Source organism: Amborella trichopoda, chromosome 13 (genome assembly GCF_054954075.1).
Source record: "Amborella trichopoda isolate Santa Cruz 75 chromosome 13, AtrichopodaSantaCruz75HAP2 v2.0, whole genome shotgun sequence".
Taxonomy (NCBI): Eukaryota; Viridiplantae; Streptophyta; class Magnoliopsida; order Amborellales; family Amborellaceae; genus Amborella; species Amborella trichopoda.
Genome location: NC_142348.1, coordinates 37,780,630 through 37,796,198, shown reverse-complemented (window position 1 = coordinate 37,796,198; position 15,569 = coordinate 37,780,630). Strand labels below are relative to the sequence as shown.

Here is a 15,569-nt window from a genome sequence, read left to right as displayed (position 1 = left end):
AATTCAAAATTTATTGAGAGAAATATCTCAAAACTTTTACATATACAAACTACTTCAAATTTTAATTTTTAGAGAGTTTATTAACTAAAAATAGAAACCATATCAAATTTTAGATAGATAAACTACATGAAAACTTTTAGAGAGAGAAACTATCTCCCATTTTAAGTTTTTAGAGAAAAAATATCTTAAAACTTCAAAGAAAGAAGCTCTATCATATTTTAGATAGAAAAGTACCTACCTAAAACTTTTAGAGAGAAATTATCTCAAAATTTAAGTTTTAGAGAGATAAAGCATTTAAAAATTTTGGAGGAGAGTAACCATATTAAATTTTAAAGTGAGAAGTACTTAAAATTTCTTAAAGAAACAAACTATCTCAAAAATTTAGAAAAAAACTATCTCAAATTTTAAGTTTTAAATAAAAAAAGTACCTTAAAATTTTAGAATGAGAAACTATATCAATTTTTAGAGAGAGAAACTGCTTGAAATTTTTTAGAGATAAACTATCTTAAATTTTAAGTTTTAGAAAGAGAAAGTACATCAAAATTTTGGAAAGAAATTTTATCAAATTTTAGAAGAAGCACCTAAGAGTTTTTGAGACGGAGTATCTAAAATTTATATTTCCAGAAAAAAATTATTCGCAATCCAAACAGTGAATTTGTATTTTCCCAGTTTTACCGCATGCAATCCAAACAGGATGCACCATATTCCAGGAAATGCCAATTCCAGGATATACATTTCTACAAGATTGACAAATTCATGGGAAACAAACAAGACCTAAAAAATTTTCGGATGACCTTTGAATGAACAAACGATGATGTACAAACTACAACATTCTTGTGAATAGTAATTTATGCGCAATGTATGCAAGTCCTGCACAAATGGATGTGTGCGCCTCAAGTGTCATTAAATGGCGTAGGAAGGAGCAAAAGCTACTTGGTCCTTGCGAGCCATTTGGCTACAGATTATGGATACATAGCTCATATTAGCTTCATCCATGTCTATCGAGAAGCCAATGAGGAAGTCAAATCAGATACAATTACTAAAAACCACACTGAAAGCATACTATAATTAAGTAGCCCAAGTACATATTAACAAAGTTTTTGCAGTTTCATGATTACCATCCACCACAATAATTCCTAACAAACCATATTTAAAAGTAACTAGCCATACTAATACCAGACTGTATAGTAAGTTCTAATTGAACATAACCATCCTCACTCCATCATCCCCACTCTAACCAATCTGCAACCTATGACTATGAAAAAGCTTCTCTTTTGTAACTAATTCCGATTGCTCACCTACTTTTAAAAGGGTACAAAAGCGCCGCCCCTCATCCAATGCCGCGTTGTACCATAACGGCAAAAGAGCCCACCGTTCAGCATGGAAACGCCACTTGCAAAGCCTCCATCTTTATTGTTGATGGGATTCCAAAATCCAACAGGTGAAACCGGCCACCTAACTGATAGATACCTTTCATCAACATCGGCTCCTCTCGTTCTATAATAAAGGCAAGCATATTAGCACTCTACTACAATGAGTGGAGTGATCAGAAAGTGTAAAGCTTTGGCTTGAATTTCACATCTGATAGCGAGAAAACAAGAACAGCTTTCCTTTTTGGTGGACAAGGCAAGTAAGTGATACACTAGCGCTTCAAATATATGAAAGCATGATGATACATATAGACGTACCTGCTTCAAGGGCATGCGCCGGCAAATGTTTCAGTGACCATCCATGCTCCAAGAAAAACATACACCACTGATAGGTAGGCATAAGGCAGAGGTCCCCCAATTCAGAAGCAACGGGCCGATTGCAAATCACCATGTCGGCAAATCTCGCCAGCCTCCAAACACAGAAGGAAAAGCATTAGCAAGCCCTCAACAGAAACTCAAACCCAGTTATTATTCTGATAAGATAAAAGATACTATAACCTTATGCACAGTGGAAAAAAGATGTTCCAATGATCATATCACCACCCATTTCAATGATCAATGGTGAAGGGGAGTGGGAACCAGCACGGAGGTCATGCCATGTTCTGGTGGGTCCCACTTTATTTCCACGACCATCAACCATTGCATTGCAATTGAGAGTGATGACCATGTAGCTTCCCCATGGTCCAATGGATTACTACTACATAGAGGTCAACAACATCCAATCAGTTCATCGGATCATGGAGGAGGACTTGAGCATGCAAGTGAAATCATGACATATTGGCAGGACACCCTCTCCCTCCATCCCATCCAACCTATTGATGGGGCAAGTGTCATCATGATCACATAGGTCATGATATATTTCCCATGATAGAAAAGGAGAGCCAACATTTTTCTTAAAAAGAAAAGCAACCTAATGAATCAGAGCCAAAACAAGGATAAGATAACATACTTGTTGTACTCAACAGACGAGTATAATATATAAGCTTCTCATACAAAGAACCGACCCGACCACAGAGACTGCCCTTGCTGTTGTTCTGGCAGCGAGGTGGAATGAAGGCTCCCTTGCTGCTGGGACTGTTCTTGATAGAGCTTCAGCTGTTCAACAAGCTGACGCCGTGCCTGCAACCTTTGCTGGTTTTCCAGTTCAGCCTGCACACTTGGGACCTGTTTGCCAGGAAAAGGGAAACTCGATAACACACCATTCAACGAATTATTGGCATCCTCAGCAAGCACAAAAGGAGGGCGCGACATAGGTGGAACCCCATTGTTTTTCCATTCCATAGCATTGGTTGAAGACGGCTCATATCCATCTAACCAACTATAATCATCCAAAAGGGGCTGCTCATTTTTCATATTTGAACCAGGCTTAGGGATGTTGTCTTGTTGCTTGATGGGAGGAACTGGGCCGAACCCAGGAGGTGGCCCAAAGTGCCTAGTAACTGGCCGGCTAACTGCGCTTTTTCTAGCCCAACCAGTTGATGCTTTTGTGGTTATGGAATCAGTATTTACACCACAGGACATGATGGAATCCAGCTTGGAGGGAATCACTGTTTCTAAAACTTTAGACTGATTTGATGATGAATATGGAATAGGGGAGGAGGCTAATGAGGGGTAAGAAACACCAGAACCTTTGAGGGGATCCCACCCAACATTTGACCCCTTGAAATCAAAACTCAAGTTTGCCATTCCATTCACATAACGATCTTGGGGGTCCATATGCCATGCTGAAGTAGTCGGGTTGATTTGTTGAAAAGGTTGTTGCATATTACTTGGAAAAGTAGGTGGCTGTCCTAATGGATCATGTTGTAATGGCAGTCCGATGCTACTTGGATAGGTAGCTGGCGAGGTACTTGGATAGGTAGCCGGTGAATTAGTTGCAAAGGTTGCTGGTGATACAAAATTGATGTTTAATGGATCACTCGAGAGTGGAGGAGGTGCCACAGTCACTTCATAATCAGTGAAATCACCACCATTGAAAGAAATCTCAACAGTCTTGGGGACTTCAAAAGAAGTTAGTTTTTGAGGCGTCATTTCAGAATGATTATCAGTTGATGTAGGCTTGAAAACAATCACTTCATCCTCTTCATCTTCAACTTCCGCATAGAGTTGCACCTTAGATTGCAAGGCTGCTCCCAAGTTTCTGATTTCCTCTGATTGGGTTTGTTGCTTTGGCTCATTGCCCTTTGGGGCATGTATAAAGCTTGCCAGGTCATCTTCTTCAACTCTTGGGGGCTTAATACCAATGCCAAACCTGTTCGACTTCTCATCGAAATAGAGCCCTTGTTCATCAACTTTAACTACATTAGTAAGAGCCTTCCCAGCAGCTAAAATCCTTTGAACACGGACAGTTTTCTCCTTCTTCCCACCATCATCACCAGGTGAGTACTGCCTCGAGAAGTCCATGATAAGCTGAGATGGGGCAAGAGGAAGAAACCCTCTCAACTCAAAATCTTCCCAAAGGGCCAAACAACCTCCAGATTCACCTTCAATATAGCTACCCATCTCCATGGATCCATTATCACCATCCATGCCCACAACTCCACTCAGAATAAGCTTGTTCAAGAAGGATATACATTGATGCCAAAAAAACGATCTAGCAACAGCCTCTCTCTTCTCAACCTCACTGCCAGAGGCTATATCAGGACGACAAGCCAACCACTCGATAAAGACCAGAACACTGGCCAGAAGAGAACTCGAAGAGATGTCCTCTAGGTCAATGCATTTCTTGAGAATGCGGCCCACAAACTCAAAGGCTGCAGTGAATGCGTTTTGAAGAAGTACCGAGCGCTGCAAGATCTCAGCATATGAATGACCCTCAGCCTCCCTGTTTACATTATGCACTGTGAAGATGAGAATAGCAATGACCCGAACAATAAACAGTCCATTTTCATCAGCATCTGAAGCAAAACCCAGCTCTTCTTCAGGCCCGTTAGAAAGGAGCTCCTCGAATTCATTGATTAACAAAGAGAAGATATCGTCAAATGTTTCCAAGCTGGAGGAACAACAGAACATGTAAGAGTTGCTTCCTACAATAGAACTTCTTTCTGATGATAAGGTTGATAAGAGAATTTAGAATTCTTTATAGGGAAATTTACCTAAATACCCATGAGAGATGTATTATATAGCATTTTTAGCCATGTCTTTTGATTTAATTTCAAAACAACATCAAAAGACACATGATCACAAGTGGAATACTAGCAATTGGGAAAAAATGTTAAATAGATCCTCTCTTACGGGTCGATAAATTTCCCTTCTTCATAATATGAGCCTACGTACCTTGTGCGAGTGAAAAGGATTCCATTCAACCGAACAAATCGTGTACGAAAGGTGTTATTGATCTCAGAAATGCTCCTGGATTTCTCCTTTGCAGGAGTGCCATCTCTTTTGGAATCTTTGGCAAGAAGCCTAGCTTCTACCCTACCCCGTCCTCGACTAGCAGTCCTCACTGGAACAGTCTTAGCTGTAGAAACCTTGGTATCCAAAGGCAACTCTGAGTAACTCAGTCGATTCTGTAAATATAGAAATTAAATAAGATTACATACATCATTCAGGTAAAAATTAAGCTAAAGGAGCCAAGAACAAGTATGCCATCACCAGGAGGAGAAAATATTAAAAACACGGACAAGGAGCAATACCAAGTAGGACATGACTAATCAAAGCAACAAGCTGTATATAATAGGTACAAAACTCTCTTACATAATAATATTATCGAAGGCCACCAATACGCTCTTGCTTCTGGCCATCAAAAACAGTATGCCCAGAGCCTCAGACCTCATGGGCAGCCTGACAGCCCATGAAACCTTAAAGAAAACCGTCCTGGAGTTTTGAGCATTTTTTGCTATTCTGCTCCTTATAAGGAGGGGGAAAAGGAAGGATACGTACGAATTCTTATGCCACAGACCTCCACCCCCAGACAATACACCCCATGACCCCCCAATAATGATAGCAATTTCTTAGTTTTGCAATGAAGAATTAGATTAACACCTTTGAGATTTCTCCACATAGAATAAAAAACTCTGTATTAGAAAATTACATACCAAACCAAGATTTTGGCTTCAATCTAAAATATATTCTTAAGAGGAAGAGTTGTAGAATGTGACAAGGCCATAAAACCTTCCCAATCATAATTTAGATATAAAAGATATATTGAATAATTATTAACTTGTGCATATTATAGAAGTATACCACCATTTACGAATTCTAAGCAGCCGCTTGAATGGCCTAAGTGAGGCATGCTCCTCGTGAAGGGGTTTAATAACGTTGCACAGGAAAGATGTTAAGCACAATAAAACTTCAATCTAATTTCCTCCTAGTCCTTAATGTCTACAATCTCATTCATCTTGCAAATTTTGCAATACCGAAATAGTAACCAACAATTTTAGCCTATGCATACTTGAACCAAGCTAAACAAAAGCAGAAGTTGCAAGTGGTCATCTGGATACAGCATATTTGCAAAAGCTAAAATGTTCAGAATACAACCATAACCTTTCCATGTAGAGTTTCTGCAGAATGGTCAACTGATTCCCTTCCCCCACCATGAAACACACTATTGATAATAAAAAACTTCAATCCTGATCGAAGTTCATAGTTAAACATGTTAACCGTCCAAGATGTTAAACATGTTAAACATCTCAAGTAGTTCAAATTTGAAAATAAGATAAACAAGAAGGATAAAAAACCTGGATGTGGTCCTTCCTCCAACCCACCAAGATTAAAAAAAAAAAAAAAAGGACACAAACACTGGACTCATGGAAAGGTCTTTTCTAAAAATCCTACAAGTAATTTAAACTTGAAAAATAAGATAAAGAAAAAGGACAAAAAAACTTGGATGTGGTCCTTCCTCCAACCATCCCTATTGAGAAATTCCCACCATCATCTACATAAAAAATATGATAAACCAGCCGAACCAATCAGAAAGAAAGAAGAGAGAAGAAAAAACAAGCCAAGTCCTAAACAACTACCTTATCCTTCCTACCACTTTTCTCAAGGTAAATAATTGATACCACCCTAAACAGCAGCTATTCATTCACTCATCCTTATCGAATATTCATCATACAAGTGGCATCCATGCCCCCCCTGCGCTCTCTGAAAACAATCTGCTATTCCAAGAAACAACTAAAAAGTCAAACTATCCACAAGAAAGCCTTTCAAAAATTCAAAATTTTATGTCCCTTATAAAGCCTTCCCACATATTATGTTTTCTTGTCAACTTCCCCTTCTTTTCTATCTTTTTCCATTCACAAACAAGACAAGAATCAGTTATTAGTTAGCAAAGTGGCCCTAACTTTGAAGTCGAAATAAGATTGGCAACACGTCTAGAATATGAAGCCAACAAAAGGTTCCAACAACCAAGAATCACTCTAGACATGATTTATTCAAAAATGAGGCCAAACAAAAGATTCCAACAAATAAAAATCACTATCGTCATGATTCATTCTCAAATCCTCAATAAGTTACCCAACACAGATGAACAAGTCACTATAGTGAGGAATCAAGTTTTCTCAATAAATTACTAATTTGTCAAAACAAATGTTACTGCTGATAAAATAAACTGCCATTTTAGAAGAATCAAGTAAAACAATGTGTAAGTTTGATAAGCAAAATTGATAGACCGTATTTAGATTATAAACTCCTCATAAACAAATGTCATTTTCCAGAATACAAACTAAAACATGATCATACAAACTGCCAAGATGATAAACTCCATAATTCAATTCAAATGCATCAGAAAACAAAAAATATTGATCATCTCTCTGCTTCTGATCATGGATAAATTTTGAAACAGCAATCTTTGCAGTATGATATAGAATTAAACAGATGTGAATGGCAATGTACCTTATCAAACATGACAATCAGATTGTCCCTGGCTGTGGAAAAAGGGGTCTCCACTGCCAAACTACGGGAATATCGGTATAGAGCCATCAACTCATCTCCCATTAATAATGCCAATATTGCAAGCTGAAAAGGAATCAATTACCAATGTGAAGAATATTTTAAGGTATGTGCATAGACAACTGTATCTGAGGAACAAAAAATAGAAATCTGAATTTTTAAATCTTCCCATAACTCCTTTTCCATCCAATTTTCCTAAAATTTCCCTCTAAACGAATGAGTGACTTTAGATTCCTAGATCATCTGTCTCCTCACATTCCATTCCAAGTTCTCAATCCCTATCTTGAAGCACATTCAAAAAAATTATCTCTATCTCTAGCCCCAATCAATTCCTATATACTCTCTCAAAAGTGTAGAAGACGTAGGACTCCCATTTAATGTCTTTTCTAAGATTTCAAATCTTGTATTTCAAATTTGCATTAATTATTTTTAAAACAAAGAATATTCATAATTGAAAACCTAAAAAATATAAATGGATATTATAAATAGGAAACTTTTTTTTTTTTGATAACGGTTAACATTGTATTGCTATGGGAGTTTACAAAGAGTAAGACTGTAAGCACACCCTCCCTGAGTGGCTAACAGTAAATAAATAATAGTTGAGAATAGTTGTAGACTTCAATTATTTCTATCTTGGAATGAATTAATGAATAAATAAATAATAGTACCTAGTACCTAAAATTTGGTAAAATGGATATAATAGGATTCGTTTCTGCAAATTTCAAATCTCTAGTTATAAAATGGCATTCATTATGTTTAAGACAAATGGTATTTCATAATTTAATATGTAAAAATGTTTATCATACATTTGATTTTATAAATAGAACAAATCTTAAGAAGAGTTGAAAATTCAATTGTTTGATGAAGAAACTCACACAAATGTGAGCCTCATGCAATGGACATGTTATTAGCTAGTTTATCACTAAATGAAGAAACTATAAAATAAGATGAAACATCAAGGTTATCCATAAAATGAGTTACCAAACCAACATCAAATAACAACAGAAACAGACCTGATGATGAGCATTCCCACTTGTAGGCAAAAGACGAGAAGCCTGTACGTAGTAACTCAATGAAGCTTGGAAATCACGGTTGATTGAATCACCTTCTCCAAATGTTCCCTTGTAACGTGCAAGGTCTCCCAAGTAAATCAGACAACGGTGACAGGACATAAGTCCTTTCTTCATGTAAGCAGACTTCTCATCTTTGCTTAAGATAGTCTGAGTCTCTGCACTATCAGAAAAGTAACCCAGAGGCAGCCCATACTTCGCTCTAATTTTCACAATCAGGTCATGATAGAAACCAGTTGCCTCGGACACAAAACTTTTAAAGACAGAACGAATTTTATTGATTTGGTCACGTCCCACTAAGCCTTTCCCCCCTGGAGGAGGCAGATTCGCTCCTGTAGAAGCAGAAGCAACACGAAGTCGAGCTCTAAACTCGTCAATACGCTTGTGATGCATTTGCCATAGAACGTACTCAATGTCATGAGACTCAGAAAAATCATGATCCTCAAGGATAATTGCTTCATAGTTCTCACGCATCTGTCTCCATATGTTAGGATCCGAAGGAACTTTTGACTGGATTGACTTCCTCAGGGCTTTCTCCGACTCAATATTCTGTGAAAGATGCAAATTTGCTTTTCTCAATAACCAAAGAGATGAACACAAAAATGAAGAAGCATCGCATATCAGGATAAATTGATATCTAACTAAGGTGGCATCACCTTATTATCTATATAAATGAATGTCTATATGTATCAGGCCTATATATGTATCTGTCTGTATGCAAACAAATCTCGTAGGCATCTAAAGAAACTAAATATTGTAATGTTAAACATCAGGTAAGTATGTAGTTGTACTGATGGCTACAAAAGCACATGTACATTAACTAAAGCCTTCCCAAAGGGCCACCTATAATCTCAGGCACCCCGTCTCACTGGGCAAGGAAACCAAAAAAGCCTCAAGAGTCTAATTTTGATCTGAAGAGAAGGTTCCCCAAATCCAACCGTCGTTCACATAGGGTCCAGACTGATTATGGGGTGGCAGCAATTCCGAATGCAAAATTGATCTTCCTTGGGGGAAAGTGAGTTTGGAGAACTGCAGCTCTCTGAGGTCCAACACTACGCCAGGATGAGGTGGGAAACACCAGATAAGCCAGGATGAGGTGGGAAACACCAGATTTTAGTGGTCCTCTAGGACCATCAAAAAATCCCCCACATACGTACATGCATACATACATTCATGCATATATACAAACACACGCACGAATGCACACAGTCCTCAACATAAATTTATGACAGATCCCACATCTTTAATTAACAAAACAAATGTTTTTACTGAACTCTGCCAACTCGATGCATTCCATAAAAGCTAATATACTAGAAAAACCTAAAACCACAAACTATAGAAAAGCATTCCTTTTTTTTGGGTAAGTACTATAGAAGAGCATTCAACACTCTAATTGTCCTACATGTTTCACGATTAGATATATAATAAAGCCTCAAAAACCAACTTTAAAACAAAAGTAAACAAATAAAGTGCAAACCTTAAAAAAAAAAAAAAAAGGGGAAATCCCTCATCTCTTTCCAAATAAATGTCCTCAAAACATACAAGAAGTACAACAAATAAAATAAAAGTAATTGCTAATGAAATCAAGAATCAGTTTAAATCTCAGGTCAAACTGATAAAAAATGCTTCCAGTGTGTCATGCATCATACGATCACACAGAAAACACGAAGAGTATATGGTTTCCAAGCAAACAATAAATACAGCCCTCACAGGCATGTGCAGAACCCAGACTATTACATAACATGATGTACCTAAGACTTGGTGTCTTTGGCACCAAGATTGATACTTTTTTTTTTTTTTTGGCAAACACCTCTCCATTATATGCAAATATCACCATACAAGACCTAAGAAAAAGTGGGATCCAGTTTGAAGTACAAAAGTCCAAACCATTCATTCAAGTGCCAATGGGCTTTCCATGGAAGCTTTTATGCAAGCACTTTTGTTAGGGTGTACTTGTATCGTTTAAGGCACTTCCAAATGTTTTAAGACTTGCAACTGAAAAAAATTGAGAATGCGAGTATTCTAAACCACTGGTCGCATCCAAGCTACATCTACGAAGATGTATTTTGTACGGTTGATGAGCTTTTATTTGATGCATATATTTTTCTTCATAAATTTAGGATGCGCGACAATCACCGAGTACAAGTCCACCACAAGGCCCTTCCCACAATCAGGGGTTTCTATCAATAATGCATCCCTCTATTTATTCCTTCTATGGAAATTGGGCTCCTATTGTTTCTGTGAGGCTCTTGCTTTTCCATGAGATGTTGAAATTGTCCTAGCTTACTCATAGCTATTGTCCCATTAGATAACAGAAGAGAAGTACATGATCCCACTAACTACAGATTTCCCATGATCAATCATTGACTGCATCAATACTCAAGAACCAATCAAGATTTCAGATACTTCAAAAAAAAAAATACATGAGCACCCAAACCCCCCACGATCACCCGACCCACTCACACACGCCCTCCCCCCCACCCCAAAAAAAAAACCGGAAAAAAAAAAGGAAAGAAAACTGCTCAGGTGCTCCCTCAAAACATTGACTATATATCCATAACTTACTTACGATCAAATTGCTAAATACAACAAACAATTACTTCAGAAACCAATTTTGAGTTAGAACTTAGAAGACTTAGAAGAGATCAACATTAGGTCTGCAACTAAGAGAAAAATACAGTTTCACAGTCTTCACAAAAACATTTACATACCTTCTTATAAAGACGTTGAACAAGCTCCCGGGATGACGGAGCAGACACATTCTCCATTGGAATAGTCATTGTCCATCAAATACGTATAAATGATGCTGGAAGGTCAACATAGACAGCTTCAATTTCTGATCAGCATCAAAAATCTGAAAGAGTACCATAAACAAGATGAACTGGTGCAACGATCATAACTAAAAGAGAATAAAATACTGCCCAAACATCCAAATACTTTCAATTATCCATAAAAGAAGGAAAGCCAGATTTAAATCTAGAATGATCCAAACTTACTCGATCTTCTATGAAGGCAACTTAATGCAAAAATGACGCAATGATGGCTCCTAGTCCTACTCAATAGTCTGAGTTACATAAAAGAGGAAACCTAGATGTTACAACTCACTTAGCTCAGAGTGAGAAAGTGAAGGCTAAACTTCAAATGAAAAAAATAAAAATACAAAATGGAAATAGAGGGAGATAAAGAACACCAGAGGCTTGAAAAAGGTCTTCTAAGGCTAGTGCACTGTCATAAACTGGAAGAAAATTCTTTACAATTATCAATAAATGGATGATGGAAACAATTTGGTGACTTAAATTTCTAAAATGGGTTACATAAACATAAAAAAGACAATTTATAAAGATGGTTGAACGGAGGAAAGTAGAGATTTTTTAGGCTATTAAAGATCTTAATGAAAGTTGGTGATCTTCTATTAAAACTTTCAATGATGTACGACACATGCTCCTAGCAATGTAAACTCCATGGCTAATAGAATTTGCAAACATGGTCTATTAAGAAATTTGCAAACATGGTCTATTAAGAAATAGCTTGCTATCAGATAAAATTCCACTGTAGAGTTAGTCGCTTCAGTTGTATATTTATTTATTTTTAATCTTTTATAAAAGGCTTATTACCAATGAAAACGTAATGGTAACTAAATAGTAAATACATGAATGTCTGCACAAGCGAGCAAGGCATGAGGAGGGATCTAAACAGTCACTGGGCACCAGGGGGGGGGGGGGGGATGGCAGCCTAGGTGGGGTACGGGTACCTCACTCCTAAGGCACCCCAGCCCTATGCATATATATGTATATAGCAGACATTTATATGCATATACTGTATATAATTACATAAGATGTACGTAATTAACTAATAAATTATACGTTACTTATTATATATATACAACATTTGTATAATCTATTAAAAATTAAAAATTTGAATGCATTGTTGAAAAAGTTGGCCACAAAACGCCTAGGCAATCTTGCTCCGAGGTGCCACCCAAGCAATCACCTCAAGGTGGCCACCTAGGTGGCACCTCGATGCAACTTGGCCGAGGGCACAAAAGGCCCTTGGCCAAGGGCAAAAAAGTACTTTCCTATGTGCTTAGTGCAGCCCAAAAAAGGGGAAAAAAAAAACAAAGGTAAACTCCCTTAAAAAATAAAAAAAAATAGTTACGGCCTATAAAAATAGGTAAAAAAATAAAAAATAAAATAAAATAGTTAAGGCCTATAAGAATGGTTAAGGGCTTAAGGCCCTTCTCTCGCTCACAAGCCCATGTGCTCTCTCTCTCTCTCTCTCTCTCTCTCTCTCTCTCTCTCTCAGTATGAGAAGAAGAGGGAAAAGATGGCCTCCAAGGGTTCGATGCGAGGCCTCTCTCGCACACAAATTCACACACATACCCAGACACACACATGAACCCATATGCACTCGCTCTACATATAAGAAGAAGGAAAGAAGAAGATGACTTCCAAATGTTTGATGCATAGGAGTAAGTCCACATAACTCAAACTACTCAATAGCATAGGAGCAAGTCCATATAACTCAAACTACTAAATTGCATAGGAGCAAGTCTACATATAGTGAAAAGGACACATAACAAATTGTCAAATCTTAAATCCCCAATGTTTTGCATGAATATTGAGCTATAAATCACCCAAAATCTTCCTTGCAACCCTCTTGATATTTCACAAATAAACACATTAGAAAGCTTTCAATTTCATACAACTTTTCAAAGTTTTTAGCTCTTTCAATCTTCAAAATTATGGATTTTTTTATATTTTTTCAATCAAAAAAGAAGTTAGGGAGCAACATGTGTGCATGTGATGGTGGTGGTAGTGGTTTTTGGGGGAGAGGCGGTTGGCATGGTGGTCATAGTACACCTCCATTTGTCTTTCTCACCCTTGAAATTGGGGGAAAGGTGCAAAATGACCGTGGCCAGAGGGCATTTTCCACCGTCCGCCCATAGGCAGCCCAAGGCAGGTGCCTCAGCATAGATGCTAAATGCCACATGAGGCAGCCACATAAAGGGAAGAGGCTGAGGCGGGAGGAGTGAGAAGGAAGGGGGGGGTGTGGCTGTCTTGCCCTGAGAGAGGTTCCTAGACAACCCCCAGCCTCAAACTACTGCCTAGGCACTTGCATCAAGCAATTTTTATACATTGTTCGAGAGGAGAATAGTTCCTATATATAAAGTCACATAATCAAGAAGCAATGGAGCTTAAACAAGCCCTAAATTGAACTGAATGACCAGGCCTCCGACTGCAAAGCACCAACTGTGAAGTTAGGGCAGGTTTGGCACCTGAAAATATTTTCATGAAAGTATTTTCACATGAAAGAACCCTCCCACGCGATTAGGTGTAAAAAAATTTTCACAACCAAAAATGCTTACCAATTGTTATGAAAAAACTGCCACCTAATCACATGGAGGATTTCTTTCATCCGAAAAAACTCTCACAACCTAATCACATGGGGGAGTTCTTTCATGTGAAAATACTCTCACAAATATTTTCATGCGTATCAATTGTAACTTAGGGCAAAGACTCACAGGAAAGCAGATAGGCATCCACTTATCGAGTAACATAAGGTCAACTGGTAAACAGTAGAACTAGAATTTATGATTGTGCAAGTATATGAACAGCAAAAGAAATCAATGGTCAAATAACAGGAGAATAAATTTAAGACATATCTCTTATAACTATCAACATCTCCAAATACAATTCTACAACAACAACCAATCCTTTGCAAACTACTGCTGAAATTATTTTTTAAAAAAAAGTGAAGTGAGATGAAAAAATAGTAAATATAAGTGATATTACCCAAACATTTCATAAACCAACTAGGTTCCAATTCCAACTATGCAAATCCCATTAAAGTATGACACGAGGTAGGGAAACCAGACACATTCAATAGGCCTTATGAAGCCAATCAATCAAAGAATAGGCATGGCTTCCATGCTATATAGGCAGGTATCAAGCTGCATAATAACGTACATCAAACAGAAACTAAATATAACAGATAAGTAGCATAAAATACTCTCTCCTTTTGTTGGATAAGTGCATAGCCTGAGATCTCACACCCCATAAACCAGAGAAGAAATTAACCCAATCGCATGTATTAAAAAGCTAATCTCCCAAACTAAACCCTTCTTACAACTGGAAAATGATGGCCATAGAACTTAGATTTCAAATTCATCCAAACCCCATCAATATATATCCTCAGAACGAACAATCAAACAAGCGCCAGCCCACAATCAATCAAAGATCTGCAGACCAGCGTGATCCCATTGACACTAAAGGAACCAAGTTTAAAGAAATTAAAAAGTCAACCTAATCAGAGAGGTATCAACCATGAATTCTGGGTCATCAAAACCTGCATATTGACAGTGAATCCGAGCCCTCACCCATTTGCTTCGATTACCAGATAATTAAAGCGAAACCCAAGCCATAAAAACCACAAGCTAGCGATAGATAACAGATTTAACACCAAGAACCCTAAATTTCCCATATTCGAGCCTATCCCATTTGAAACCCTAACCCTAGTACCAATCAAATTGACTTATCCCATCAAAAAACACAATGAAAACCAAAAAGAGGCTAAAACCACAAAGAACATAAGGTACAAATATAGAGATAAAAAGAAAAAAAAAAAAGATGAATGAAAAAAACGCTGAAAGAGGTTATGGCGTACCTGAGGAGAATGGGCCTAGAGAGAGAAAGGAAGGGGAGAGAGAGACAGGGGGAACGGTGCCTGAGCTTGGCGGAGAGACTTAACGTCCGCTCTCTTCCTCGTTTATATACAAAAACAAATCACGAGCCCTCTTTGTTTGTTGAGGACCTATACTGTCGTCCCACAGGATCAAACTGTTCATTTATTCCTTTATTCAAAAAAGATTTGTTCACACCAATTGGCACGTAATTTGTGTGAAAATATTCTTAAATATAACCACATGAGTGAAATTTTCATATAAAAATAATGTCAACCAAACATGCCCAAGATAATTATTTTAAAAAAAAAATGTTGAATTTTGAGTTTTTGATACTTAGATCTCACCTTTTAAATTTTGGACAGTCTTTGTTCAATCTTGAGACAACATTTATTCTCGTAGCTCAATTCATAAAATTTCTAGTGGGGTTAGTCTATGAGTTGAAGAGGTTATAGCCCTAAAATTTAAGGTCCTTAAATTACTCGTATATTGGTTTTA

At 37.5% G+C, this 15,569-nt stretch overlaps 1 protein-coding gene across 3 annotated transcripts; it reads right to left on the bottom strand.

Moving 5' to 3' along the window:
* Positions 1-1,036: 1,036 nt before the first annotated feature.
* Positions 1,037-15,132, bottom strand: SMG7 (Telomerase activating protein Est1). Of its 3 annotated transcripts, XM_088855672.1 has the most exons (9): positions 15,056-15,132; positions 11,389-11,456; positions 11,104-11,246; positions 8,336-8,941; positions 7,266-7,388; positions 4,707-4,939; positions 2,380-4,422; positions 1,689-1,840; positions 1,037-1,497 (listed from the first exon to the last, which is right to left on the bottom strand). In XM_088855672.1, exons 3-7 carry the CDS (start codon positions 11,170-11,172, stop codon positions 2,418-2,420), a joined length of 3,036 nt encoding a protein of 1,011 aa, XP_088711798.1. In that variant the 5' UTR covers positions 11,173-11,246; positions 11,389-11,456; positions 15,056-15,132; the 3' UTR covers positions 1,037-1,497; positions 1,689-1,840; positions 2,380-2,417. The 3 variants fall into 3 exon arrangements, with proteins under 3 accessions (XP_088711798.1, XP_020530570.1, XP_006856550.1); XM_020674911.2 differs by lacking the exon at positions 11,389-11,456 and having other exon boundaries at positions 14,695-15,132; XM_006856488.4 differs by lacking the exon at positions 11,389-11,456.
* Positions 15,133-15,569: the final 437 nt, after the last annotated feature.